The following is a 27,625-nucleotide window of genomic DNA, read 5'->3' on the forward strand; positions in this document are numbered from 1 at the left end:
TTTTGATTTTTGTACAGTCATGACTTTTCTGTTATGCCTTTCCTTCTGTCTGAAAGCCATGAGCTGTATTTGTATATAATTCTTTTGAGGAAGAAAAGATAGATGATCTGTTACGCTGTATTTTGATGTTATAGTAGATCTGTGTGTATGTTTCTGTGTATAATGCTTGGAAGAAATTTCTGAAACAAATTCCAAAGCCAGATCCTGGAATCAGTTCAGTCAGATTGAGTCTGGCCACGACCTAATGCGAGCGGGATCCGTCCCGATCGGGCTAGGTCGTGACAACAAATGCTCGTCGTCACTAACAGCGTTGACATCTATCATCACAACCATCTTTACTAAACTCGATGCCTTTTTTCTCAGCCTTCAATCTCCTTTTCTATAAAAAAATGACTAAGTAGATGATCACCAATTATCTCTAAATGCAACTCCAATGCTTAAAGATCCTCATATCTTCACCATATAATTTATTTTTAATAATTAATGTATAGTGTATTAATTGTAATAATGATTTCATCAATTGCTGTGAATCTATAAATCACATTAATAGAATCATTTCAACTGAATCAGACCGTATGAAATTTCCCCTTTCGGAGCTTTCACAACAACAACAACAACAAATTTGCATGTCTCATGTATGATCCTATATGAATTACTCCTAACCTTTTGAACTTATTTCTGTGCTATGTGCATAATTTTCATGCAATAGTAAGTTTACCTCTAAGTCTCTAAGGCCATGCGTTAATATTCCAGAAAAATATTAGATTTTTATAGTACAGCCCAAAACTTTCAAATATCGACGTAATATAGTGTATATTTAAGTTAAAAAAATATATATAAATTGTTATAGATTCAAATTTTTCTTAAATTACATACTAAAAATACAAAAGATTTCATAAAAAACCAATTAAAAGCAAGAAAATGATAATCTTTTTTAAATTATTTTGAATTTAAAGTAAGAGTGAAGGGGACAGCACTACCCATTTTAACAATATACGCGATGAATATAAATAGAAAATGTTGTTGGGCTCAATATGAGAGAAAAGTAAATATATAAATTTTATTTTAATCAAAATCAGTTTTTGATATGCTAATACAAGATTGAATGATTTTTTTAATGAAATATAAGAGTATAATACATAAAATGTGCCTTATTTTTTAAAATTTAGATTTTGTTTGGACAATTTCTAGCCACTATTTTTTTTTTGTTTTTAAGAAATTTTTAATTAAAAAATTATTATTATATATCATCAAAAAATTATATTGATTGGGCACGAATCTCAAGGCAAAATCAAGTGGGAAATTTCAAAATATAATTCAGATACCATCTCAACTCCAATTTCAGCAAACTTATAGTCGAACTGAACATCTTGGAAATACGAACCCAACGACATCAAATTAGACTCAACCCGAGTCCAAACAAGTCCAAATCAACGACCTGAAGCACTGTTGGATGGTTCGAACAACAATTTGGATTACCAAACGGTTTCCAAACATGACGTGCTAATAATAGAATTGAGTGGCTCGACGAGACAAATCCAACGAGCCCAATATCGCCAAATTCTGACATCATTAAGACCTTCAAATGTCTAACAAACGGTCAATGATCAAGGGATTCAATATCAGCTGTCCATCCTGTCCATCCAACCACTCTCCATTTACCCTTGATCTCTCACCTATTTACGGGTCATGCCACTCTAGAAATCTATAAATAAACCCCTCATTCTTCTTAAAAAGAAACCGAAACAAGAAGAGAAGAAGGAAGAAGCTCCTCCTCAACCATTGTCGAAGTTTCGCCGGACCATCGCCGGAGTTTTGCCGGAGCACCAATTGAGGCCCCCACACTCTCCGGACCATCACTTGAGGCCCTCCCTCCATCACAAAACAACGGTCTTTCAGACCCCAGTCTCCTACTGCCTACGGTCCTTCAGGCGTCTCCTGTTGACTATGGTCCTTCCGACCTCCATCACCTACTGCAGTCCTTCCGACCTCATCGTCATACAACGGTCTTTCTGACCCTGGTCTCCTTCCAACTACGATCTTTCTGACCCCTGTCTCCTGCCAACTACGATCTTTTGGACCCCTGACTTGTGCTGACTATGGCCCTTCCAACTAAACAAACATGTCTATGTTGATTATTGTAACTCTCACCATGTAATGCTCTCTATGTGATGTACATTTGTACCTTCAAGCCAAAACTTTCTTTCAATGAAGGGCCTCATTTGTAATCAACTGCAAATACTAGTGGATTCTTTCAAACTGGGCAAGACCCCATGATTTTTCTTCCTTTTTAGGGGTTTCCACGTAGAAACTCTAGTGTCTCTTATGAATGCTACACACCCTCTCTTATATGTTTGTGTGCTGGATCTTCGTACAATGCTAAGACGTTAAACTATATATTTCTCTACCGCCGCGAATATTCCAGGATGCAACAATTATAGAAAGTTGTAAGAAAATAATCCCAAATGAGGCCGTAAGGCTTCATTTTGAATAACTTTCTTACAACTTTTTAAAGCATATTTTTAGTACAAAAAATTTTAGAATTAAAAATTTTGGTACTAGAAAATAGCTTTAAAAAAGAGTAAAAAAACTGCCCCAAACAAAGCCTAAGACACCTTTTTTACTATTTTATAAAGCAATTTTTTGGTTAAAATATTTTTTGAATTAGAAATTTTTATACTAAAAAGTTGCTTTAAAAACAGCAAAAAAATATCTCAAATGAAGCCTCAGACGACTTTTTTAGTGCTTCTTAAAGCTGCTCTAAACCCTAAATTTTTTAAACGTATTTTTTTTCATCTTTTTTTGAAAAGTCATGCACATATATTGTACAAATAAACTACTGGAATTTACTGTGTTCTCGTGTTCCAAACACCTCATATAGAGAATATTTGTACATAGCAGATTTATTTTACATCCACATGACAACAAAGATTTTTTTTTTTTTTTTTTATAAACATTTTTTTTTTTTTTTTGCATGATTCAAAATATTTATAACTATTGGTACTAAAAGTGCACATGACATGTATAATAATTAATGGACCCACTTATCTTCAATCATAAAAATGGCGAATTATTTGAAGGCAAGTGTTGACCTTGTTAGATAATGTCTAGATCAATGGGAATAAAAAAGAAAATTAAAAAAAAATTGTTAAGTGAGCTATCTTTGAGTTGGATCACATCCATTTTAATTTTAAATCATTGAAATTCAAATGGTTTTTTATTTTTATTTTTTATTTTTATTATTTTTGTTTGTTTATTGAAATTCAAATAGTTAAATTGCCTTTTTATGAAATAAGAATAAATTGTGAAATTTTCATCATGTTTAGGCTTTTTTTCGGATAATTTTTTTTAATATTTTTAAAGCAATTTAAAATTTTATTTTTAAAAAAAAATTGTCCCAAATAAAATTTTAATAAGACTAAAAATAAAAAATTGCATAATTCTTCTGAGAAAGGCTAATTTTTGAGTGAAATAATATCAACATCTTAAAATTTAATCGAACAGAAGAATCAAGCTCATATCTAATTAAATCTAATATATTGCGCTCATCTCTTAAGGAATATTTTAGGTCAAAATAATCTTAAGAAAATTACTACTTGACAAAATTAAAATTAATACTACACTTGTCTTTAAGTTAAGTTTTATAATTATAAAAAGCCATCCCCACTTGAATTTAAACAACGATATCTTGATCCAAACTTTTTTGTTTTAAATACAGCACTTGCTTACCGAGCCAAAAATAATATAGTCATGTTTTAACTATTAAGATAATATTTTATTTTATATAGCTTTCTTTCTATTTTCTAAGATAATTTTTTAATATAAAATTTTTTTGAGCTACCCCAAACGAGTGAGATTATTTTCTTACTGTTTTCTAAATCAACATTTTAGTAATTTTTTTTTAATTTAAAATTTTGATATTACAAAACTGCTTCATAAAACAATAAAAAACTATCCCAAATTAAACCTAAATCTCATCATTAAAACGGGCCATTATCATTCCAAGTGAAACACTTGTCCCCTTAAATGGTCATCTTCCTTGAGCACCTTTTTAGTTTAATTTTTTTTTTAATTTAAAATTTTTCTACTACCAAACTACTTAAAACAGTAAGAAAATTATCTCTAACAAAACCTAGATCTCATTTAAAACCGGCCATTATCATTCCAAGTGAAACAGTTGCCCTTAAATGGTCATCTTCCTGTTATGAACTCTGATAGAGCTGGAGAAGAGGAAGCAGAGGATCTTAAGAATGGAATTACAATTTCCTGCATCAAATTGGGGAGCTACATTCTGTATGGTGACGGGTTTCCAGGACATAGAGTATACAGGATTTTCATATTTCAACCATACAATTTCCGCCAATTCCAACAAAAAGTACATAAATCTTTCAAGAACAATATACCTAAGAGAAATTAATTTATACTCTCCATAATTTGACATTGAAAAAAAAAAAAAGATTCAATGGTTGGCTGAGTTGCAAATGGCCACTTTTGATCTCTTCGGTTAAGGCACAGGATTGAGGAGCAAAATTCAAAGAAAAAACTCATCAAACTCAGGTTGCCGGAAGCCGGTCCTTCGAATCATAGCTTCCTGGAGCCTCTCTGGTTGTGATCATGTTTGATAAGATTGGCCCTACGCAACATTGCTCTAACTTCTCTTTCAAACTCAACACCAGTTTGAAGTGCTCTTTGAAATGTTGCGTTCCTCTGATCGGCATGTCTGGCATAAAGGATTTTGTTATGCGAGTCTATTCGAGCCTGCGAGCCGAGTCGAAATGCGACAATCAGAAAAGCTATCCAAACGGGAAGTGGAAAGCAGAAGAGAAACTACCTACCTGTATCTGGTTGTCAGTAATCAAGGCCTCCAGTTCCTTTTGTAGCCCAGCAACGGTAGTCTTGAAGGCACTGGCCATTGTGGGCAGATCAACGGAAATGAAAGGATGGGTATACTGAATGATGGCTTTATGGCGAATTTGAGTGTATAATGGTTCAACATGATCATGTAAATGAATATCCAGGAGAAGATTATGTTTCAGATTCTCAAGATAATCCAAGCAAGTTGCATACCGGCTGTAAAAGAAACCAACATTTGGGTTAAGAAATGTATTTTAACTATAAAATCAGCGCTCCATATCAGATCCCTTGAGAAAAGAGCTAGTAAATCAACTTAGTCAATATTCAAGCACATCTGAGCACTAAAGAGAACAAAGAGAGCAACAGAATAAAAGGTGAAGAAATTTTAATGATGAAATGATCATTGCATCAACCCCTATGGGTGCGACAAAATATAAAAAGAGTCAAATAGAACCGATTACAGGTTTATAAAGTATCAATTATTAGGATTGGGAATTGATTCAAGAGGTGGAATGAGATGGTCTTGACTCCATCGAAGAAAATAGTTAAACATGCGCAGCACACTTTGTTCACATTGCCCACACAAAAACCCCTCACTACCCCAAGTTCAGGACGTACGATCAACTTGCATTTGCAACATTTTGGTTTATAATTTCCGTTAAGCCAACTGCAATCTCATCACCAGGAGGCTCTCAACAGTCAAATCTCACCCTTCAGCTAGCATAACAGCTATGTGATGAGGACATCTGGAGAGTTTACTAGAGACGGAACCGTCGATCTAGCATAACAGCTATGTGATGAGGACATCCGCCAGCCACCATCTTCTTCCCTCCAACCGTCAGCCTCCATCTTCCACCCCTACTAGCCGTCGGCCCCAAAAAGGCCCATTCCTCCTCCTAAATGCCAGCCACCTAGACCACCCTCCTCCCTAACCACTGGCTAAGCCACCCCAAACCCCAACTCCAAATCCTAACGCTAGACGTCAACCCTAACCCAAGTCCTCTTCCCTAAGCCGTGGCCGGCCAACCCCTTCCTTGGCTCCCAAATTTCAAAATCTACTAATCAAAACCCTTCCTAAATTAGCCCCTCCTAAATTAGAACTATTCTAATTCATATTCAAATTGAATTTGAATTTGAATTATAATTCCTAATGGAGCAATCCTATTTTAGGAAAGTCTATTAAATCGTGTCTATTTGAATTTTAAATAGGATTTGATTTAAAAGAATCTTTCCTATTTCAAGATTCTAAATAGGGCAAGCCTTAACTCTTCCAACTTGAACCCCTTTCCCTAAGCAAACCGCCGGCCCCATTTTGGCCGCCCCCCTCTCTTTCCCTCTCTTTTAATTAATAAGCCCATAAAAGCTTCCCTAATTAAGCCTTCAATTCCCCAATTACCTCCACCCTTTTGGCTGAACTTAATTTTAGAAATTTTAAAGAATTTCAAAAATTTTGAAGTTGCTTCTCTACCAATTCAAATTCAAAACCTAAAATTAAAGCCCCTCCTCCTTTCCCTTCAAGACTTCCCCTTAGTTCTCTATTCTTTCCCCTCCCAAATTAATCCCGCTCAACCTTAGTTTGCTGTCCAAAAACTCCAGCAACCTAACCCTGCTGTTCCGCCTCCCTAATCATCGGAATTGCTGTCCAAAAGAGGATCAGGTTGCGGCCCAGAAATTTCAGCAAGATCCCCTTGCTGTCCCGCCATCCGGAGGGTCTCCATTTGCTGTCCAAAAGTCTAGAACTTTCTAAGATTTTGTTCCCCGATGTATGGCTTATCAAGAACTTGATCACGGGTTTGTTTACAACGATAAAGGGCAAGTAAACATCCTCAAGTCTCCGTTCTTCGACATCAACTTGGAGGTCGACCGTACCGTTGAATACTACGTTGAACGGATTATATTCTCTCTCGCCCCCACTATCGACGAACGCCTCTCTCCTGCTCAGTGGCAAATCATTTTCAAATCCTGATAAAGGTGAACTTCTCCTCAAAGTCTTTGTTTTTCTAAGTCTTCCCTTTAATTTGTGGCATCATAAAGGTTGTGCAACGTATCTCCGTTTAGTTTACATCAAAAGTGTGAGTGAGTGGATCCAATTAGTGCCTAATCTATATGTTAACATAGGGATTTCCTTTGAACTCCTCCATGCTATGCTAATTGTGATTTGAACTGATTATTCATGATTATACCTTTTACCTTGTAACTTGGCCTTAAGCTAGATCGCCTCTTTGTTGTTTTAATATTTGTTTAAATCGCTAAAATTGAACGTAATTATTGTTGCTCTAATTAAAAGCGTGTTTTTTCAGCATTACATAACTACTCACGTATTTAATTCTACATCACTATGATTTGACAAATCCAATAAATTCGCCATTTTCTAGTTAATAATTGGTTCTGAAGCATCCTACTTTTGCTTAGGCAGTTGCAAAAAGTGAGGATATCCACATGGAGTCACTAATAGGCTTTAAGTGTCAAGGAAAATTAGCAACGAGAGAAGAAGAGAGGATAAAAATACATTGTAGAAACCTTAAGCATAAGACATATAATTATGTGATTCGACAAGATTAACTTGCCTATTCACTGGCATACAAAAATATTTTTATTATAACTGAAAAGGGCATTTTTATCTTCCAGATTTCTATGAGAAGAATAATAAATGACTTAAAAACACAGAGGCTTAAGAAGAAAGCAAAAAAACCCTCGAGTTGTAATCCATATTCACAGGAACAATTATGTCCTAGCACCAACAAACTTGCCTTTGGTGCTATCGGGTTTGTCACGATCCATTTTTCATTCATTGGGTACCTTGGCAGAATCATGACCATACCCGTGGCAGAATCATGACCATACCCGTGACACTCAACCCACCACACTAGCTATCTCGCACCATCTTGGGTGATTAATTTCCCGCTATCACCAGTCCCACCACAGCCAGAGATATTGATGTCAACATTTTGCCATAGCAAACCAAATGAAATTGACTCAGCAGCCTATCTCAATCTCTCATTATAATTTTATTCCTCATTATGTGGTTCTCATTTTTTCTTTTTTTTGAGCTCTACATTGTAAATAGAAAGATAAACAATGGCCAAGCACATCCTTGTCTGAACATCAATCTGAAAATTGAACTACTTTAATCTCTAGTGGCTTTTGTGTTCGTGCTCGTTTCTCTAGAAGTTGTGTGCTCCATGTCAAGTATTTCAATGCTTAGATTTTTCTCTTTCTTCTATTTTTGAACACCAAATAGCACTCTCTCTCTCTCTCTCTCTCTCTCTCTCTCCCTCTCTCTCTCTTATTTGTAATTATTCTTTCCTCTTGTCACCCCCACATTCGACAAGTAAGCTTTTTTTCCTTTCATGATTTTATTCTGGCACAAATTCACACCTCCAATCATTTGTTATCTTCATGTATTTATAAGAGTTTATGGTGGAATTAAAATTAAAAACCAATTCAATTTTTAATGGACTATAAATAACACTAAGAAAATTTGTATCAAACTTTTGAATTAATTTCTTATAGAGAAAAATTTAAGCTCCACCAAAATACGAAATCTTGCCAGAAAATCAAATGCATCTTATAACGTCCAAAATCTTCACCATCACACTAGTTGAACTTCAGTTTTTCACCATGGGCATCCATTGTGCCACTTTTCTCTCAGACCGTGTATTTAACTCCAAAATCAGTTCTAAGAAAAATATGGTGATGCCAAAAACCTTATTGCTATGAACATTGATACCCAATCAAGAATTTTTTTTTTATATCAACAGCTCCAAATCTCATATATTTTTATTTAGACCGTTATAATCCTTCTTACAAATTTTAAAGGATTGTGAGGAAGAAAAAAAATATAATGTACAACAACAACAACAAAATCAAACCTTTATACCATTAGATAGGGTTGGCTACATAAATCATTTGTCTCCATTATGTCCTGTTAAGATTCAAATACTCATTTAAATCTAACCAAAAAGTCATTTCAAATATTTTCTAACCAAATTTTTTAGATCTAGCTCTGCCTTTCTTAACATAGGGCCAAATCAAATACCTCTATTCCCCTAACGAGGTCATCAGAAGGCTAACGTTTTATATGACCAAACCATCTAAGGTGACTCTCTCTAATCTTATTTTCCCCTAGAGCTACTCTGATGTGAAACAACCAACGGAATTGCAGGATTTTATTAAGAAATTTGTTTTAGCAATGAATTTATAAGGTTAATGTTTCACTAAGTCAGGATTTTCAGTTTTCGTAGTTATTAACTTGCTTCTAGCATGCGGTTACACGATAGATTAATAGAGCGATTCAAGACAAAAACAAGACGATAGCAAGACAAATATGCAATTAATAATAATCCGGCAATTAACAAATAGAACTTTCACCTTCGAGTTTCCCTCTCGATCGCTCTTTGGAAGTAGGGTTAGCGGAGGATGAAGGTTAGCAAACCCAGTGACGCCACTGAAAGATAGGATGCCGGCGGTTTTAATCAACAGAGAGTTGGCCGGAGTTGGAGAGACGGGTGGTCGTCCGGCGATCTTCCACGATCCTGTGGGTTGTTGCTCTTCGATGCCGTCCGCCAAAGTGAAGAGAATACGCTCCACGTATTCTTCGACTGTGCCTTAGGATCCAAATCCGAGATCGAAGAAAGGTGATTGAATGATGTCAATTTCCTCTTGAGAATTGTAAATGAATCCATGATCAACTTCCGGATCCTCCATACATGGACATGGAAGGACTCTTTGTTGTGTGCCTTGGAGGGGAGGTCCGGCGTTTGGTGGTCGGGAAAGGAGGGGCGATGGTTTGGGCTAGGCAGGATGAGGGAAGGGACGACTAGGGTTAGTGGAGGGGATTTGAGGTTTTAATTTCTCCTTTTTGGAAGTAATTATCCAAAGAGGGTAATTAATTAAAGGAAATAATGGGGTGGAGGGAAGAACTAGAATTCAAAATTCAAATGAGAGCTAGGGCCTCATTAGGAAAAACCATAGTGAAGCCAATTAAAGGGGTCGTTGTCTTCATAAGGGGAGAGAGGGATTATGGAGAGATTTTGGGAGTTTCCAAATAGATCTTTGTAGACAAGGAAAGTAAATAAGAAATCTAATTTAATTTATTTTAAATCGGATTAATGACTAAAACTTATTTGGATTTTTAAATAAGGAAAGCATTTGAAATTCAAATTTGAATTTCAAATGACTTAAATCTCTCCCTTAATTGCTTTAGTTAATTTAGGAAGGGAGTTATGACGATTGAAATCATCATAATTGAATGGGTGCAAGAGGGGAGGCCGGCGACAAAGGGGAAGGGGGTGAGGATGTTAGGTGTGTGGAGAGGGGTGGTGGGGTGGGACCGGCCGCCGGGTTGATGAGGTGGTCGTCGGCTTGTTAGGTTGAGGGGCGGCGGGTAATGGGGAATCAAGGGGAGGTGTTGAGGCCGTTGATTTGGGGAGAAAGGGAGGGTATTGCCGGCGGTATAGGGGAAGAGGAAAGAGGAAGATGAAGACTAAAATAAAGAACCAAGAACTCACAAAGAGATCGTAGAACCACGAACCTAAAAATCCTCCAAAGGTTGACGGGTATTGCTTTCACCCACCTAGGGTTTCTTCTCAAGAACTCACTAAGAGATAAAAGAAAGCTGAAATTTTTTCATCATTCATCAATAGAAAATAATACAAAGACTAGGCCTTCATATATAGGCCTCCAAAGCACAAAATATAAAAGACCCAAATGTCTTCAAGCTACAACATGACACGAATCTCTCATAGGGGTACAAGTGGAAAACTGAAAAATAAAACAAAAGCACTAAAACATCATAAATAGATACTATGAATCGTAGCCGTCGATCTACGATCCCGCCGATGGTAAGTACGTCGAAATGTCCAGTGGATGTCCTCATCATACTCCAACCTCTACATGTATATACTCATTTCACAGTCTCTTGAGTGAAGCCAATTATCCAGCTGAGCATCCTCGTCTCTACAACACTTAAATTAATTGTATGCTTCTCTTTTAATGGCAAACCTTAAAGCATTGCAAGTCTCACCACCATCTTATAAAATTTTCCTTTAAGTTTGAGAGGTACTTTTCTATCAAACCAGGTCAGATGCATTCCTCCACTTCAACAATCCAACTTGAATTCTACAAGTAATGTCCCCATCTATTTCACCATCACTTGATTGCCAAAGTCACAATCAATCTCATTAGAACTATCACTATTAAAATTAAACTCCATATATATTTTAGATCTACTCAAATGAAAACCTTTAAAATCTAAGGTCGACCTCCATAATTCAAGTTTTAAAAAATTTCTAATGTATATAATTTAAACTATAATGGTATGTCCTCTCCATGAGATCATAAATATAAGTGAGACAATCTCACCCCAACAAATAATTTCTTCTCATCTGCATAAGGTTTTCAATATTTGTCTCAGAACTTGTGCTCTCTTTCATTGCTTTCTTCTTCTTCTTCTTTTTCTCTTTCATTCCTTTCGAATACATCTCAAATCTCAAATTAGGTTTTCCCTTACGGAGAAGGACCTAAGACCAAACTAGAATTAAATTAAATTAAATATAAAATGGAATGTATACAAGCTAAGAAAAAATAAGTGGGCATGGATTGTGCTTCTAGAATGAGAATGACAATCAGGGCATCAACCTAGTTTCTCTTTTGCATTTATCACTTTCTATAGTAATTTAGCGTTCAAACTCAAGATCACAATGTAAATTGTCATTATAGGATGAAAATTACTTATAGATTAAGTTTCAATACTTTTCATGATAGTTTAACTATTTAATCAAACATGCAGAAAAAAATGATCAGGTGCAAATAGAATTTCACACAATAACGCTAATTTTATTCAGTAATCAACAGTCAAAGCAATCCAATACACCATAAATGTTATTAATAAACCACATACCTAACTATTTTCATTCTATTCACAGTGTGATGTGATGTGATTATTTGATGTGGTGTTTTGCTTGCTTGTTTGTTTTAATGCCGATTTGATGTTGTTGTGGGCACTCATTCTTACGTGTTTAGAATAAAAATATATTGTTCTACCTTGTAAGTGGTCATGTCCAAAATGGGCAATTAAATTAAATAAATATATATAACTTGTTTTGCTTCCAGGTGCTATGATAATAAGCTTAAGCCTTGAGTAGACATAGCCAACGCACGCTATAGCTTGGTACAAATCCGTGTTGGGCTTTGTGTATACAAGTTTATTATGCTAACATCATTTTTTTATAAGGACGGGTTTATAATTTTGTTTCACTCATGTACTTTTAGCTTAGGAAAGCTATATAAGTATGTGAATTATTTTAGAAGCCAGGAAGCCAAATGCCAAAACAAATGGAGACATTCAAGACCCGATGTTCCATTTTTTTTAATGTAGTTTCTAAGTTGAATTGTAATTATAATAGAGCACAACAACATTCTTATCTTTTTCTTGATGTGTTACAAACCCAACTACACTATGAGCCTTTCTTTATTTTTTATGCTATGGTTGTGACTAATTGTTTACTTTGATCATGCACTACAACTGCATGCCTTTTTTCTCCTTAGAACTGCATGCCTTTTTTTCATAATATTGTTCATATATTTTGATTGGGGGTGGCCTGGAGTTGTGTTATCTTTAAGCTCTTATGATATTAAATTTTCTACCCTAAATAAGCAAATGACTTTTGCTACGTCATCAAAAATTGCCTTGATCGAGCATGAATCTCGGGCATATTCAAGTTGAAAACTTTCAAAATTAAATTTGGGATCATCTGAATTCCAATTTCAGTAAACTTATAGTCAAATTGAACATCTCAAAGGGAAGAACCAAATAGCACCAAAATTGGTCCAACCCAAGCCCAAATGGGTCCGAATCGGGGGCCCGGACCACGTTTGGAAGGGTTAAAGCATTATTTGAATAATGAAATGATATCCCAATATGGCATGCTTATAGTCAAATCGAGCGTCTTGGCGAAACGAATCCAACGAGCCCAAGATCTCTGGATTTCGACACTGTTAAGGCACTTAAACGGTTGAAAAACTCTCTAAGATCGTAGGAATCAATACGAGCCATCCGATGGAGCACTCTGAACCTGCCCCGGATCTTCTTTAGATTTACGGGGTGTGTCACTCATGAAAATCTATAAATAAACCCCCACTCTCTACATGAAGGGGGGCTTGGCGAGAGATTAGGGAGAGCTCTGAAGCTTCAAGAGCTCTAGCACCACCGCCTGGCTGCCGACCGTCTTCGTCGGACCACCACCCTACCGCCGACCGTCGCCGGACTTCAGCCCGACCTTCGTCGGACCACCGCCTGGCCTCCGACCACTGCCGGACTTCAGCCCGACCTTCGTCGGACCACCGCCCAGCCGCCCGACTGCCATTGGACTTCAGCCCGACCTACGTCGGACCACTGCCCGGCTGTCGACCACCGCCCGGTCGCTGACCGCCACCAGACTTCAGCCCGACCTTCGTCAAACCACGCCTGGCCGCCGACCACGCGCAAACTTCAGCCCGGCCGCGACCGCCGTCGGACTGCAGCCGACCTTCGTCGGACCACCGCCTGGCCGCCGACCGCTGCCAGACTTTAGCCGACCTTCGTCGGACCACCGCCCGGCAGCCACCGGACTTCTGCTCGACCTTCATCGGACCACCGCCCGCAGCCGACCAACGCCGAACCACCCCGTTGGACTTCAGCCCGGCCATCGCGCGGACCACCGCCCGACCCGTTCACCGTCAGACCTTCATCAAATCGTTCCTTGTCAGCAACTTCTGCACTAAAGCCGTCGGATTTTCGTCCGACCGTCATCAGTCCTTTTGACTAACTCTTCAAATTACTATAATCTGACCACCTCTAAATCGAGGGACGGGTCAACCCTTGTAATTCACTCAAGTTTAGTGTAATCTTTTCACCTGGGCGAGGCCACGTGGTTTTTCCCTCTTCGGGTTTTCCACGTAAAAAAGATTGAGTGTCTTGATCTCTCTCTTTCTGCTTGCGTGCTGGATCTTCGTAAATGCTAAGACGCTAAACTTTATTCTTCTCTACTGTCGCGAATATTTCTGGACGCAACAACTTTAAAAATAACCATAAAAAATATTTAAAATTAAATGCATACCTTTCTTAAAGCTACTTTTTTAAAACATAATAATCAATCTTAACCCCTTTAATGGGTCACAGATGTGCAATCAACATTTGGTTGATCATCTTGTTTATTAAATGTATGATTTGCAAAGTTAGCAAAAAACTTAGACTAACATATACATATGGGAGGACCACAGATGTGCAATCGGTATTTGGTTGATCACCCTTTTTATTAAATGTATGATTTTCAAAGTCAATAAAAGCCTTAGACTAATGCATAAATATGCATAGCCAGTTGAGTTATCATATTATATTTATTTTCTACAACTCACTCAGAATTAGATGGCTAAATCGAACTATTTGCCAGTGCACGGCATCTATCTTATAGGGTATACCAGAAGTAAAAAAGTTACATAACACGGTGTTTGGTTTATGGCAAATTAATTGTTTACTGCAAAATATTTTGCATTCAAAAGGCTCAGCTTCACATTTCCAAGTCAATTAGCAGCATTTGTTTCACAATTACAAATCTTTTATTGTAATGAAAAAAACACTATTTTGCAACAGATGTTATATTTTCATCAGTTTGCCATGAGCATAGGTTTTGATGATAAGCTTTCGTGTAAATCATTCATGAAAAAATATGAGAAATTAAAATTAATATTCATAACATCAAGCTATGACCAAGCAGCAACCAAACAATGGAAAACTTAGTATGAGCAAACACATCAAAATTGACAACACAATTAAAGTAAGCAGGTTCTGCTTCGAATGAGAAATTCAAAATTTATCTTAATAGATAAAATCTAAATGACTAACAATAAATCTTTCATAACCAGTACATCCGAATGTATTAGATCCCTATCCAATGAGTTAACTAATATGGTATTGCCCGCTACCTTCAGAATCAATCAGTCGGTGCTTCAATCCCCTCAAGATAAATCCCGAAGAATTTGATATGAGAAGTGCATCATCAAGAAATTTGAAAAAAAAAGGTGCACGCAATTTGCATACATATCTTAAAATTTATCCCTAAATGAGTGCAAAAGAAAAGATGATCACCTGAACTATCAATCATTATTATTATTATTATTATTTTGTGGAACAAGGAAGGTTTTACAGGAGTATGTAGGCACAAGACTTTTAAGTCTGCTGGGTTCACTATCCACGAAGCATTTGTGATTTGATAATAGAGCATGCACCATGCATTGACATAACAGGTTTTGTGAATAATAAAGGTAACACCTGTACATGAAATACTTGAAAAGAAAAAAAAAAGGTCATCAAACTATTCCACGGTGCGATTTTCTACTTTTGAGCAAGCACACTAGCTCTACTCAGAATTAGAAACTAATATAGATTCACATGGAATGACAGGAAAAAAATATCTTAAATTGACCATTATTTAAAAGGAATGACATCATACTGCTGGTATCTTTTATAGGCCTCTGGAATTCCACAACAATTAATATAATAAATACCGCCCAGTTTTGCAAGAACAATAAATATAATAAAAATTAAATTAAATTGTTAGTTGGAGGGCCCCAAGTTAAAAAGTTAAGTAAATTTCAATTTAATATCATATATCATATATCATATACATCTAATTTACTATTAAATAAAGTAAGCGGCATGCATGATTTAATAATAAAAAATATAGTTAGGAATTTCGAATTGAATTAAATTTTAAAAATAATGGCCTACATGATGTTATAGCTAATATTGATTAAAATATTAATATTCAAATTGTATTATATGCCATTCAAATTTAAGAATAAAGGCATACCTGACGTACTTAGTTTTCAAATATGCTTTAAGTAAAAATCAAATTAAAATTCATGGCTGGCCAGATTTGATGGCTATCAATTAAATGTGGTTTAATTAAAAATTCAAAACAGTCGGTGCCGTAAGATAAAATCAATTTCATGCTATTGCATATTTTCAGATTATTTTCAATAATGTAGCGTGTTTACATGGGCAGTTCTAGGTATGCAGCACATAATCACATATGATCATAATCTTATTAATTCTAGTGATTGATTTCCGCATCTCTCTATATAGTAAATCTATGTTTGAACCAATTGCTAGTTCTCATATTCATTGGAGTTACCTAAACTAGATAGTGGAGTAAAAATTGCAAGCAAGAATTAAATCTAGTATTAAGTATCATAAATGATCAAATTAAGTGACAGAAAAAGGTTTCAGGAAAGTCAAAGAACACTACCTTGCATAGAAATCATTAATAAGTTCCCTAACTTCAGGCACCAACTCTAGGAAATTTCGGAAGCTGATATTGTCTATGACTTTGTTCTGTAAAATGAAAAAACAAAAGCTAGTAAGACTCAGTTGAAGAAGATAAATGACTCGAGTCCAGCTTTTCATTTTTTAAAGATTCAACGGAGGCAGTGCTGTTGGTGGCGGGATAGATGCAATAAAAAACTCAAGACAAATAATAATTTCATGATTCATACCTTCAGCTCTGTCCGGTCAAAAGAAGCCAGAGCGCAAAGTCCACCATAAGTAGCGACATCTTGAGGCGCTATTACTTCGGAATAGTTGTTTCCCAGTTCTGGGCCAGTTTCAAGGAACTGCGAAGACAATATTACAAATAAGCTGATGTTAAAGTTTACACCCCATTACACATAAAACATTCACTACCCACCCAAAGGCACACCAACAGAAAATAAAGAGAATGCAATAGCGAGAAATGGAAATAAACTAGCACATGAAATTCAAACGTTCATGTTTTATGCTCGGCATTGCTTATCAGATACAAAATAGGAGCTAGCTGAACATAACAATAACATCATCAAGTCTTTATCCCACTATATGAGGTCAGTATTTAAACATAATTATTCAAACATAATTTGTAAATATACTTTATACCTTTAAGATACATTTATAGCAACAATTTTATGCTGCATGCACAATTTACGCAGAGGGGAAGGTGGAGGGGGAGACAGAGAGAGACATGTTAAGATGATTTTAGAAGAATAAAAAATTTGAGCTTGCAGCATAAAATGTTTATAAATGTATCTTAAGGGTATAAAAATACAATCAAACAAAATAGTTACTCTCTTATTAAATTGTGGAGTTTAAAAGGGGTAAAGTTAAGAATCTTATTAAGAGTTGCAAAGTAAAATTTTAAAAATGAAACTAACTTATATGTGTTAAAAACTTAAAATAGTACTAGTTTAGTAAAACTGTCATGAAAATTATAAAAGCTTAGAAATATAACTCCATGATAAGATAAGGAGGCACAAAATTTTTCTAAGAAAAAGAAAATCTTGTACACAAATTTATTAAAGGAATATTCTTTCAAATAAAAGTTTAAAAACTCAACAGAGTCATATTATAATAATATGTATGCTAAAAGTATTGAGAAGGTGAAGTTAACATAGTTTAAACGATATTTTTAAAGACTGATATGCTGAGGGGCCCACAGCCAAGGAGGAACTGTTTAGGAAGATTCCTAAAAAAGAGGGAATTGTTTAGGAAAGTTTCTAATTAAGAAAAATTATTTATGAATGTTCCTAATCAAGGGGGGAGTTGTTTAGGAAAATTTTCTAACTATGTTTATGCTATTTAGAAAGAGTTTAATAGTTTAAGAAAATTTCCTAAAATATGTTTAATTGTTTAGGAAAGTTTCTTAAATCATATTTAATTATTTCATAAGATTTTCTAAATCATATTTAATTATTTAAGAAGGTTTTCTAAATTATATTTATGTTGATTAGAAATGTTCTATTTATTTAGAAAGATTTTCTAAATTATGTTTATGCCGATTATGAAGATTATAATAGAGTTATTGTGTTCTATGGCTATTTAAGGAGGAGTTTGTCTATGAAGGTATGATTTTGTTGAGATTATTTTTCTAGTATTTGTTGTGAGATTCTAGCTACGTCTAGGGTTTGTGAGAGATCTAATCTACCTCTCAAATAGTAGATCAATTATACCTTGCTTTATTATTGAAGAAGAAACAAGAAAATCAATCGTATATTGGTGTTCTTATGTTGTTCTAATCTTTTATTTGTTGTTTTTACTTCCAAGTTGTATCAAACTAGTACAGTAGGCCAAATGCCAATAAATAGGAAAAGAGATTTATAAAACAGCTTAAGTCACAAAAAAAAATAAGACTTCAAGATTAATCATATTAGAAATACAGCAACTCATGATACTGAGGATTTATTTAAAGACTAATCTAAAAAGGAAATATGAAAACAAAAAAACTAATATTATTAGATAAAAAAATTAAGGACAAATTTTTTTAGAGAAAAATATATAATCTAAAATCATATAATATGGTGATTAAGTTAGAAATACAAAAAGTTAAGCTAGTGAGTATTTATTTAAAGACTAATATAAAAAGGAAAGATGAAGATCTGTTTTTAACATTATTAGATATAAATTAAGGACAATTTTTTTTAAAGAAAATATAAAATCATATAATATAATATAGATTAATAAAAAAAATCAAATTGTAATAATAAACATGTATATATGTAATTTTATAGAGTGAAAGAATTACTTGATAAGATTTTGATAGTTACAAGAGATATTAAAATAACTTAGTAAATAAAGTTTTTTAATGAAGTTTTAAAAACTTAAAGAATGCAAATGACTGGAGAAAAGAACAAAAAGGAAGTTCAGGATTGTGTTGAATAAAACTTATGAGTTATATCCTTAAACTATGAGTGTGTGATAGAACACAAGCTTACAAAAATCATATTGGTACTGAGAAAGGACTTAATTTAGGCCAAAAAGATCTAGAATGTATGTGATTTTGGGGTGGAGGTAATTACTGGAACAAACATAGAGAGAAACCAAAGATCATCATTCGGTGTTTATTGATATTGAGTATATATATGATCAAACACAATGAGAATTAATTTAGCTGACATTAAATTAAAAAGTGCATGCCAAGATACAATGAAATTGCAAAATATATGTATGATGTAGCAATGAATGATTAAAAGTAGTGAACAAGAATTTCCAATCATAGAATTACATCATCTATCAAAAATATTTTTATATTGATTTTTGAATTGGTTAAGAACATGGTCGTAAGTGTAATGTCTTGATATATAATAGTTGTTGATTTTAATGTAATTTCAATGGGTATACCTCTTTTGAAGTCAGTGAAAAGCTAAAAAATGGAGAAATTTTTTTAAAATAAAAGGGATTTGAATTAATAGAACCAAAACAAAGAAGATGACATGAAACAATGATTGGAATTGGGTGTCGAGTGCATTATAAAACTTGTAGGAAGTTTCTAGGACAAAGGAATTAGATTTTCTGTGAAATGGATTAAGGTATAATGGTTTCCTCACGATCTTCTTCCTTAAACAGAACTGAATTTATTGTTTTGGGTTATAAACTGAAGAGCATAGCAGGAAGTATATTTGTTGTACAGATTTCCAGCAGTCGAATCTATTGTTGTGTAGAATCTAATTATGTTGATTAATCCTGTTATTATGTTGTATCAGATCTCAAAGCATGTCGTGTACATTGGGGGCTGCGGGGGATTTACCCCTGCTTGGCTTCGGGTGCTTTGCACCCAATTTTTTTCCCGTACAACGCTTCGGAGCTGCGTACCCGAGTGCCCCGACGATGTGTTCCCGAACGTTGAATGACACAAAGCAGAGCACCGTAGCATTCAAGATATGATGCCGCAACGGATCAAAACAGAGATTGAACGCCGCAACGATGAGTGTTTGAGTGCTGCAACATTGTCAAACAGAACTTAGGCGCCACAGAACCTAGGCACCACAGCGCCCCAAACTGGTGTCGCAACGCAGCGAAAACTGGACGGTTTTCTTTCTCATTTTCTGAAGGGTTGCGTCCCTTGGAGTTATTTTACTTGGCTTTCTTTTGTATTTTTAGTTAGGGCAAGTATGAGAATATTGCATGTGAGAAGAGAAGCTAAGGAGGGAGTGAGAGAGAAGTGAGATGTACTTATTTCTACAAATTTTCATAGTGGATTTTTTTGGTATGGTGTGGCTTCATGATTTTTTCCCTATTTTGGGTTTTTCCACGTTAAATCTTGGCGTTCCTTACTTTCCGCTACTTTTACTTTCTTGCTTGTTTTGTTATTGTGTGTTTACTCCTCATCTCTCCACCAACATCTATGGAGCTACAACTAAGACAAAAAGGGTTCTAGATACCCAATGTTGGAAGAAGAGATCGACTGATACAATTTCAATTCTTATGACTATAAGTATAAGAAACCAATAATTTTCAAGCAAGGGAGGCCATCGATAGTGTTGTGACAACAACAATTGATAAACGAGGGTGAGCAAGACGACAACCATTGAAAGAGAAAATTTAGAAAATGAAAAATATATTTCCATTCAATTCCCCACTTGAATTCATATTACAAATTTGATCCTCATTCATCAAGATCAAAAAATAAATTTAGAAATTTATTCAACTTCAAAAGAACATAGTAGATAGAAAATACCACTCAAAAATGATTAACTACAGATTCCTTCTTAAGTAATCAAAACTTAAAATAAGGAGGAGAAATGGATAGTTTCATTGATCCACTCAAACTATTTTTCTCTCTCCTCTCCTAAATGCCCTTTATTTGAATTTTTTAAATTGCAAGTTAACAAATAAGTCATCACTCAATGTATATTTGCAAATCAATCATTTAAAGGTCAACTATGCAAACATTTTTAAGCTCCTAAATGACGAATCTTCCTTTTAGATCAATTTGCTCTTGCAAATAAAAAGTCTTTTTTTTCACTTGAACCTATTTTTTCCTTTTTTTTATTGTAGCTATGGACTTTTAAGTAGGCCAAGATAGCTCATTTTCTTTCATTTATGGGAAATTAATAACAGGGTTGATACTTCTATTACTTTTTAACGGGAATAGAGCACTTGAACCCTCATTAAGATCATTTAGTTTGGTGGTCTTCTCCATTTCTGAAGGTGGAACAATAGACCAACTAATTTTATACTTGTTTTCTCCTCTTACAAGCATTATCTCACAAATATGGATTACCCATTATTATACGATATACATCAAGTGGAACCAGAGGCGGATTTAGGGGGGCACGTGCCCCCCTCAAAAAAGTGCAATTTTCATTACAGCGTTGTTCTACAGCCGAAAGGATGCATGGCCTAATCGCTCATTCTCATCTTCCTTCACCCGCTCGGCATGGCGCAAGTCCTAGACAGTTCCACTTGGTGCTCCTCATCTTCCTTGTCCCATCCTCGGCAGCTCATATGCAACGTTCCCTTGATTCATTCTACTCAGTTAAGTTGATGATACAAGAAAAAAAACCATTTATTGATGATAAAATATGCAAAAAAAAAGAAAAAGTCAAAATTCATTGATAAAAATCATTTTTGATCGGATTTTATGGAATTTAGAAAAATTCTCTCAAAAAAGCTAACGAACAACCAAGATCCTCAAATTTTTTTTCCTATCAGATTAATAATCGGAAAGCAAAATCATAAACAGATCCAGAATAATTAGCATTTCCTTTGTGATCTACAAGAAATTATGCCTATTGTTTTGCCACTGAGGTGTATGAGGCCATGAGTAATCGGATTCTGCTCTCCCTCTCTCTTCTAATCTTCCTCTTTCCAGTTCCCTCTCTCTCTCTCTCTCTCTCTCTCTCTCTCTCTCTCTCTCTCTCATTCGGTAGCCGTCTTCAACTTCGACAAGATAAGTAATTTTTCTTCTCCCTCTTTCGGTATTTTCTCTCTCTACTATGGTTGTCTTAAACTATATAACATGTAACTTATTTTAATTATATATAGTTTATTTAATTTGTGATTTTCTTTAATTTTAAAACTCAAATTTATGTTTGATGTGAATTTTGATGAAGCGAATATAATAAATTATAATTGCATGAATTATGGAGAAAAGGATCTCAAAACTTTTATTCATATATGTCAAAAAAAAATTGTATTTTAATAGCCATTTAGTTTTTTAATATATTACTACATAATTAAAAAAATATTTATTTTTATTTAATTAACCCAAATGCACTTCATTAATAAAAATTTTCATGTAATTTATATTTTTATGTTAACAACACAATTTTTTAAAAATATTGATGTCAATTTGAAGCTCGAATGAAAAATGTTGAAGATATTTTTAAACTCTATAATTGGTGCCCCCTCCAAAAAATATTTCTGGCTCCGCCACTGAGTGGAACAACTTCATAGACTGTCTTACAAAAGAAATATCTGAAAAAAAAAAGCAAATATCAAGGACACTATAGGTTATGCCTTTATCACTCGTATTTTAATTACTTCTTTTGAAGTGATGGTGAAAATTTCTCTCGTTTTCCTATTTTGTCATTTTTTTTACATAAATTATGGTAATCCATGAGCTTGTGCTTGATTTTTTATAGTAGAAACAAAATGGTCTAATGGCTTTCTTATGTTCCAACCTTTATTGTTCTCCTTCTTTACAATCACATGCTAGGCATTTTGTCCAATGGAAAAAAGACTTATTTATTTCCATAACTGCCATAAATTTTGTGCTCGCTTCAAGGACACATGTCACTCTTTCTATTTAGATAGGTGGAGTAGATGTTGGTGTTGAGCTTCAAAGACAACCATCATTAAGGCCATTTATTCCTTTATCATGGACATCTGATCAATTATCTGCTTGGTTATCTCCGTTTTCATGCATAGAAGACCTTTAATTGTCTATACTCTCTTTTCGTGCTCATAAGCCTTAGGCTTCACATAATCACCAAGAATATCCTTTTGAGTTCTTAATTTAACATTAAAAAAAATTCATGAGGGTTAGAACTAGCACTTTTATATCAAAATATGATCTTTAATTGGTGTGCAAAAAGCTTGTGGAATAGGAGGGAAGCATATAAGACAAAGGAATTAGGCCCTATGGAATGCATTAAGGCATAAAAATTTTGTCATCATCTTCTATCTTAAAAAGCAATTGAATTCATTTTCTAGGGTTAAAAAGATGAGAAAACAACAACAGAATATGTTCTACATAGATTTCCAACGGCTCGATCGATGAGGGTTGTGGTTGGATCTATAAGGGTTATAATTGACCCTTTGGAAGACCATTGGTTGTAGGATGCATAGAACTAGTGCTTGAAGGAGGCATCATCCAATAAAGTTCAGATTCATACGTAGTGCTTGAAAACAAGTTTTTTGCAGTAGTGCTCGAACAATAAAAATAAAGAGAAAAGAGAGACAAAGACATTAATAACCAAAATAGGATGAAGTTTTGAGAAATGAAACTATACTTCCACTCAATCCCATCCTATGTTGCACCGATACACCTATTTATCAAGGCGCGCTGTATCGGATACGTGTCAGACACGATACGCGTCCGATACGGCACCGATACATGTTGGATATGTCAAAGCCGTATCCAATTAAAATACTATTTAATTTAAAAAGGACATGCGTATCGGATACGTGTGTCCGTTGAAAGACGAAAAAAAAATCTGAAAAAAGACGCGTCATATTTACTTCCGTGGCTACAAGCGATGTTCTCTCGTTTTCGAACCTGCGAGTCATTTACATTGATGTTAGTTTACTAGAAAATATGATATTAGAGCATCAATTATTTTGCATTTGTAATGCTTTGATTTTTTATACATGTATTAAAAAAATCATATTATTGTGGTTTGTATGTCTTCTTAAATGGGAAAAAAAAAGTTTAGCTCTCATATGTTATTCAGTAAACATGCCACCAAATCATACAACAACATAATTAGTGAAATCATGCCACAAAATTCTTATTAGGCAATGTGTTTTAACTCTTCCCTTGACTCAATGCTTACTTTTCTTTTGATATTATAAGCTACAAGGCTACAAATGATGGTGCTTTCATTTTTTTTGTCATTTCAAATATTTAGCTTTGATTGCTTTCTTAATTTTTATGTATGATTTGTAAATTACAATGATGTGTCCGCGTCGTACCCGTATCATGTATTTTTAAGAATTGATGTGTCTCGTATTTGTATCGTGTCGTATCCATGTCGTTGTATCCGTATCGGTGTGCAACATAGATCCCATCTGAATTTAGATTACAAACCTGATATCTATTTATAAAGATCCTACACAAATCTAAAAAATCTATTCAAATTTAAAATAAACTAGAAGATAGGAACAATCCCTTAAAATAGAAAACTAATAAAATCTCTCAGAAAAAAAAATGTAATTAAATTTATAATGTTTTATGGATTCAATTATTAGGCAAAACAAAGTTAAAAGGGTGGTAAAAATAAGAATATTAACATGAATTCTGAAAAAAAATTATGAAGGATAGAGTGAAATTGATCATAATCTCCTGACAATGAAAGTAAAACCTGCCAAATATAAAGTAATTGAATATATACTTGCAAGATTTTATCATGTATGATAAAGGATAAAATACACATCAATAAAGTAGTGCATCCCTAAAAGAGTTTGAATATGATGTGAGTCAATAGAATCAAATGGACAAGGAGAATTCATAAAATTGACCTCATATAGTTGAAATATGGTTAACAAACATTATGATAATATTTTTATTTCTAAATCAAAGATTTTTATTCATATTCTCAATCACATTTTATACATTAATTCCTGATGCAAAAACATCTACAAATTATAAGAGAATATAGTCAAAATCTTATTCATGCATTTAGGAACAATAATGGTATCATAAAAATAAATAAAACAAAAACTATGTTTTATATAATGAATTCATCACACAAGCCACACCTATCCAACCACCTATGCTCCCATGAATGATATTGCAAAGTACAACTTAGTCATAGAGAAAAAGTAATCATAATCATGATTCAAAGCTATGGTGCACAGACACGAACACGGCGGCACGACACGGACACGGGACACGTCAGTTATTGAAAATATAGGACACGGACACGGGTTGGACACGGTATTATAGTTTTTATATTTAAAAAATAGTGTATAAAAATTAAATAAGTATAATTTTAAAAATAATTTGAAAATAATAAATCATTTAACTAGAATTTGTGCTTAAAATGATTAGTATAAGGATGTCGAGAGTCAGGCGTCGATGCCGTTTATCAGTCACCGAGAGAGGAGATGAAAATACCTTCACTACCAAAGAGAAATGAAAATTAAATTATTTGATGAATGGGTATTAAGTGCAGACATTGATTTTGTGTTGTGGATAGGAAATAATAAATCGTTGATTTGTTATTGTGGATAGGAAATAAGAAATTTAGTTTAAATCCCGCAAAATACAAGAAATTATATTTAAAAAAAAATCATTAAATATTTAAGATACGCGTGTCACACGCGTGTCCAATTTGTATTTAATATTTTTTAACCGGACACGTTTTCGGTGTGCTCGACACGTGTCGGAGGAGTGTCGGACGAGTGTCGTGTCGGACACTGCACGCCTCTTTGAGGTGAAGTGTCGGTGCTCATAGATTCAAAGAAATAGAATTTATAGTTTCAATATTCTTGCATTTGAATTTCATAGAACACTCATACTTGCATAACAATTTTGCTATAAAATGCATTTTTATTGATTTACACTCTCTTGCTACACAAGAATACAATTTTACAAGAGTCGTAAAGCAAGAGTGACTGTTATCAAAGCCTAAAAATATATGACTCAAATTGAGTTGGCTTATGTTAAACCAATAATTAGAACCCTATATTTATGCACTACAAGCCCAACCTAAACTCTATAATCACATCCATTACTGAACACAAAACACATACTACACAAATCACATAAGATTATAGCAGAAATTAGGCATGTTAAGATCACAGTAGACTGACCTTGCGAGCAGCAAGCTTGTACTTCTTAGCTTCCAAGTGAGCTAATCCTGCAGCACATCGTAATTTTGCAACAGTAATGGGATCCAATGAATCAGGTGTTTGCTCAGCTTTAGACACATAGTTGGAAACATGCATGAACTGGCCCAGCTCAATACTAGCAAGTATCACATTTAAACACATTTGAATAATATGCTTCGAAGTAGTACAATAGTCACGAGTTCGAACATAATTCTTAAATGCATCACCAATTTGACCATGAGCATAATAGAAATCTCCAAAATCATTGTAGCCCATTCTGATGCTTTCCTTAATCAAATTTGTCTGAGCAAAAAATTATAGATAACAAAAGTAAGAAACTGCTGCCTGTTAGGTTTAGAGAACCTAAATAAGCTCATAAATAAATCCAACTATTATAAACAATAAAAATATATTTGGCACCCGCATGTATTATGAAATGAACCCTATAAACAAAGAAAAACAAGGCTCCATTTCTAAAAATTGACTTAAGGCAGGGAAAGAAAAATCTAGAATTGCTAGGAAATTATGAAAACCAACATTTCTTCAACACTATCCTTTATGCAAAAGAGATACATATATAATTCTTCAGTAAATTTACATCCCTAAAACATTGAAGAACTCAACAATCTAGCATTAAGGAATGTATGGATTCGTGAAAAAAATGTAAGCCCACATGAAAGAGTTCAAAAACAGGTAAATTATGCCATATTATATCAACACGTATGTGTAAGCATGCATAAGACAGTATGTACAAATTGTTCAAAAATCACCTAGCAAAGAGAAGTCTTCACAATCCATTTACATTTCCAAAAAAAACAACATAGGACTCATAAAGCTGCTGCCCAGGCTCATACTGCTGCTCATGACTCAGTAAATAATGGAAGCAAGATCAACAACTTTCCACTTATTACACTTCCTATATTGCAACAATTCTTAATAAGACATGATCCAAGTAAAACTTCAAAATAACCATCCAAAATAATTTCCCATAGTTGTATATATATATATATGGAAAAAATTTTATAAGATCCCAAAACAAGCTGATTTTCCAAATTCACCTTATGTCAACAGCTATCAATTATACTTTCTTAAATGGCTTTCAGACCGGATAGAGGAAACAACCAAGAAAACAAATAAATTTAGTCCGAAAATGTCGAGTAACGCTTACCTTGTAACTATTGAGCTCGTTCTCAAGCTTCTCCTTTCGCTGCTCAGCGCGGCGGTCGATAGCGTCAGCCCAAGAATGGTCCAATTCGCAGTGCGGGCCTAGTCCTGCGTCGATTTTCTGCACGACCTGCCGGTAGAGATGGGAGTCCTCACCCTTCCTAATCTCGTCATAGGCCATACGGAGGGCCTCCAGCTGCATACTCTGGTTTCCGCACTGTTCCGCTATGAACAGAAGCCTCAAGACCTTCGTCCTTCCAGTATATAGTGCCGCATAGGCCTCGATGTCCATCTGTTCGCCGTTCATCGCGGACTTTCCGCTGCTCCGCGATCGGAGCCGCTCCTCCTAGAGTTCTCCGATGCCGCTGGGTATCATGGCCTAGTCGCTCATCGGTGTCGGAGCTGCCTTGTCGTCGGCTTCCGTTTGAGGGTCCGACTATTTCCTTCGGCCTCTCTTCAAGAAAACCCTAGCAGAATTAGAGTCGGTCGATGGCAATCGTCGAAAACTTAATTTAGGATGATGGGCTTGGACTTTCGAGAATGGACCGGGCCGAGACCAGTTCGACCGCACACCTGGTCCCGTTGACCTTTCCTAACCCGGTGTGGTGAGCTGAGCTAACCCGGGCCCGTTTCACTAAACTCTTAATGAGGAAGTTCAATAACAATTGGCTAATTAGAAGAAAAAATTATTATCTAAAGGTAAGAGAGAAAAGAGGGGAGAGAGGAAAGAGTAATTCAGAGAGACGATTTTTTTTTTTGGTG

General features: G+C 34.8%; 1 protein-coding gene across 1 annotated transcript; it reads right to left on the reverse strand.

Moving 5' to 3' along the window:
• Positions 1–4,237: 4,237 nt before the first annotated feature.
• Positions 4,238–27,359, reverse strand: LOC110096718 (COP9 signalosome complex subunit 1). Its single transcript, XM_020822778.2, has 6 exons — positions 26,868–27,359; positions 25,682–26,002; positions 16,390–16,506; positions 16,143–16,228; positions 4,836–5,070; positions 4,238–4,758 (listed from the first exon to the last, which is right to left on the reverse strand). The coding sequence occupies exons 1-6, from the start codon at positions 27,168–27,170 to the stop codon at positions 4,582–4,584; spliced, it is 1,239 nt and encodes a 412-aa protein (XP_020678437.1). The 5' UTR covers positions 27,171–27,359; the 3' UTR covers positions 4,238–4,581.
• Between the last annotated feature and the right edge of the window lie 266 nt (positions 27,360–27,625).

The sequence above is a fragment of the Dendrobium catenatum genome, unplaced genomic scaffold, assembly GCF_001605985.2.
Source record: "Dendrobium catenatum unplaced genomic scaffold, ASM160598v2 fragScaff_scaffold_631, whole genome shotgun sequence".
In the NCBI taxonomy this organism is placed as follows: Eukaryota; Viridiplantae; Streptophyta; class Magnoliopsida; order Asparagales; family Orchidaceae; genus Dendrobium; species Dendrobium catenatum.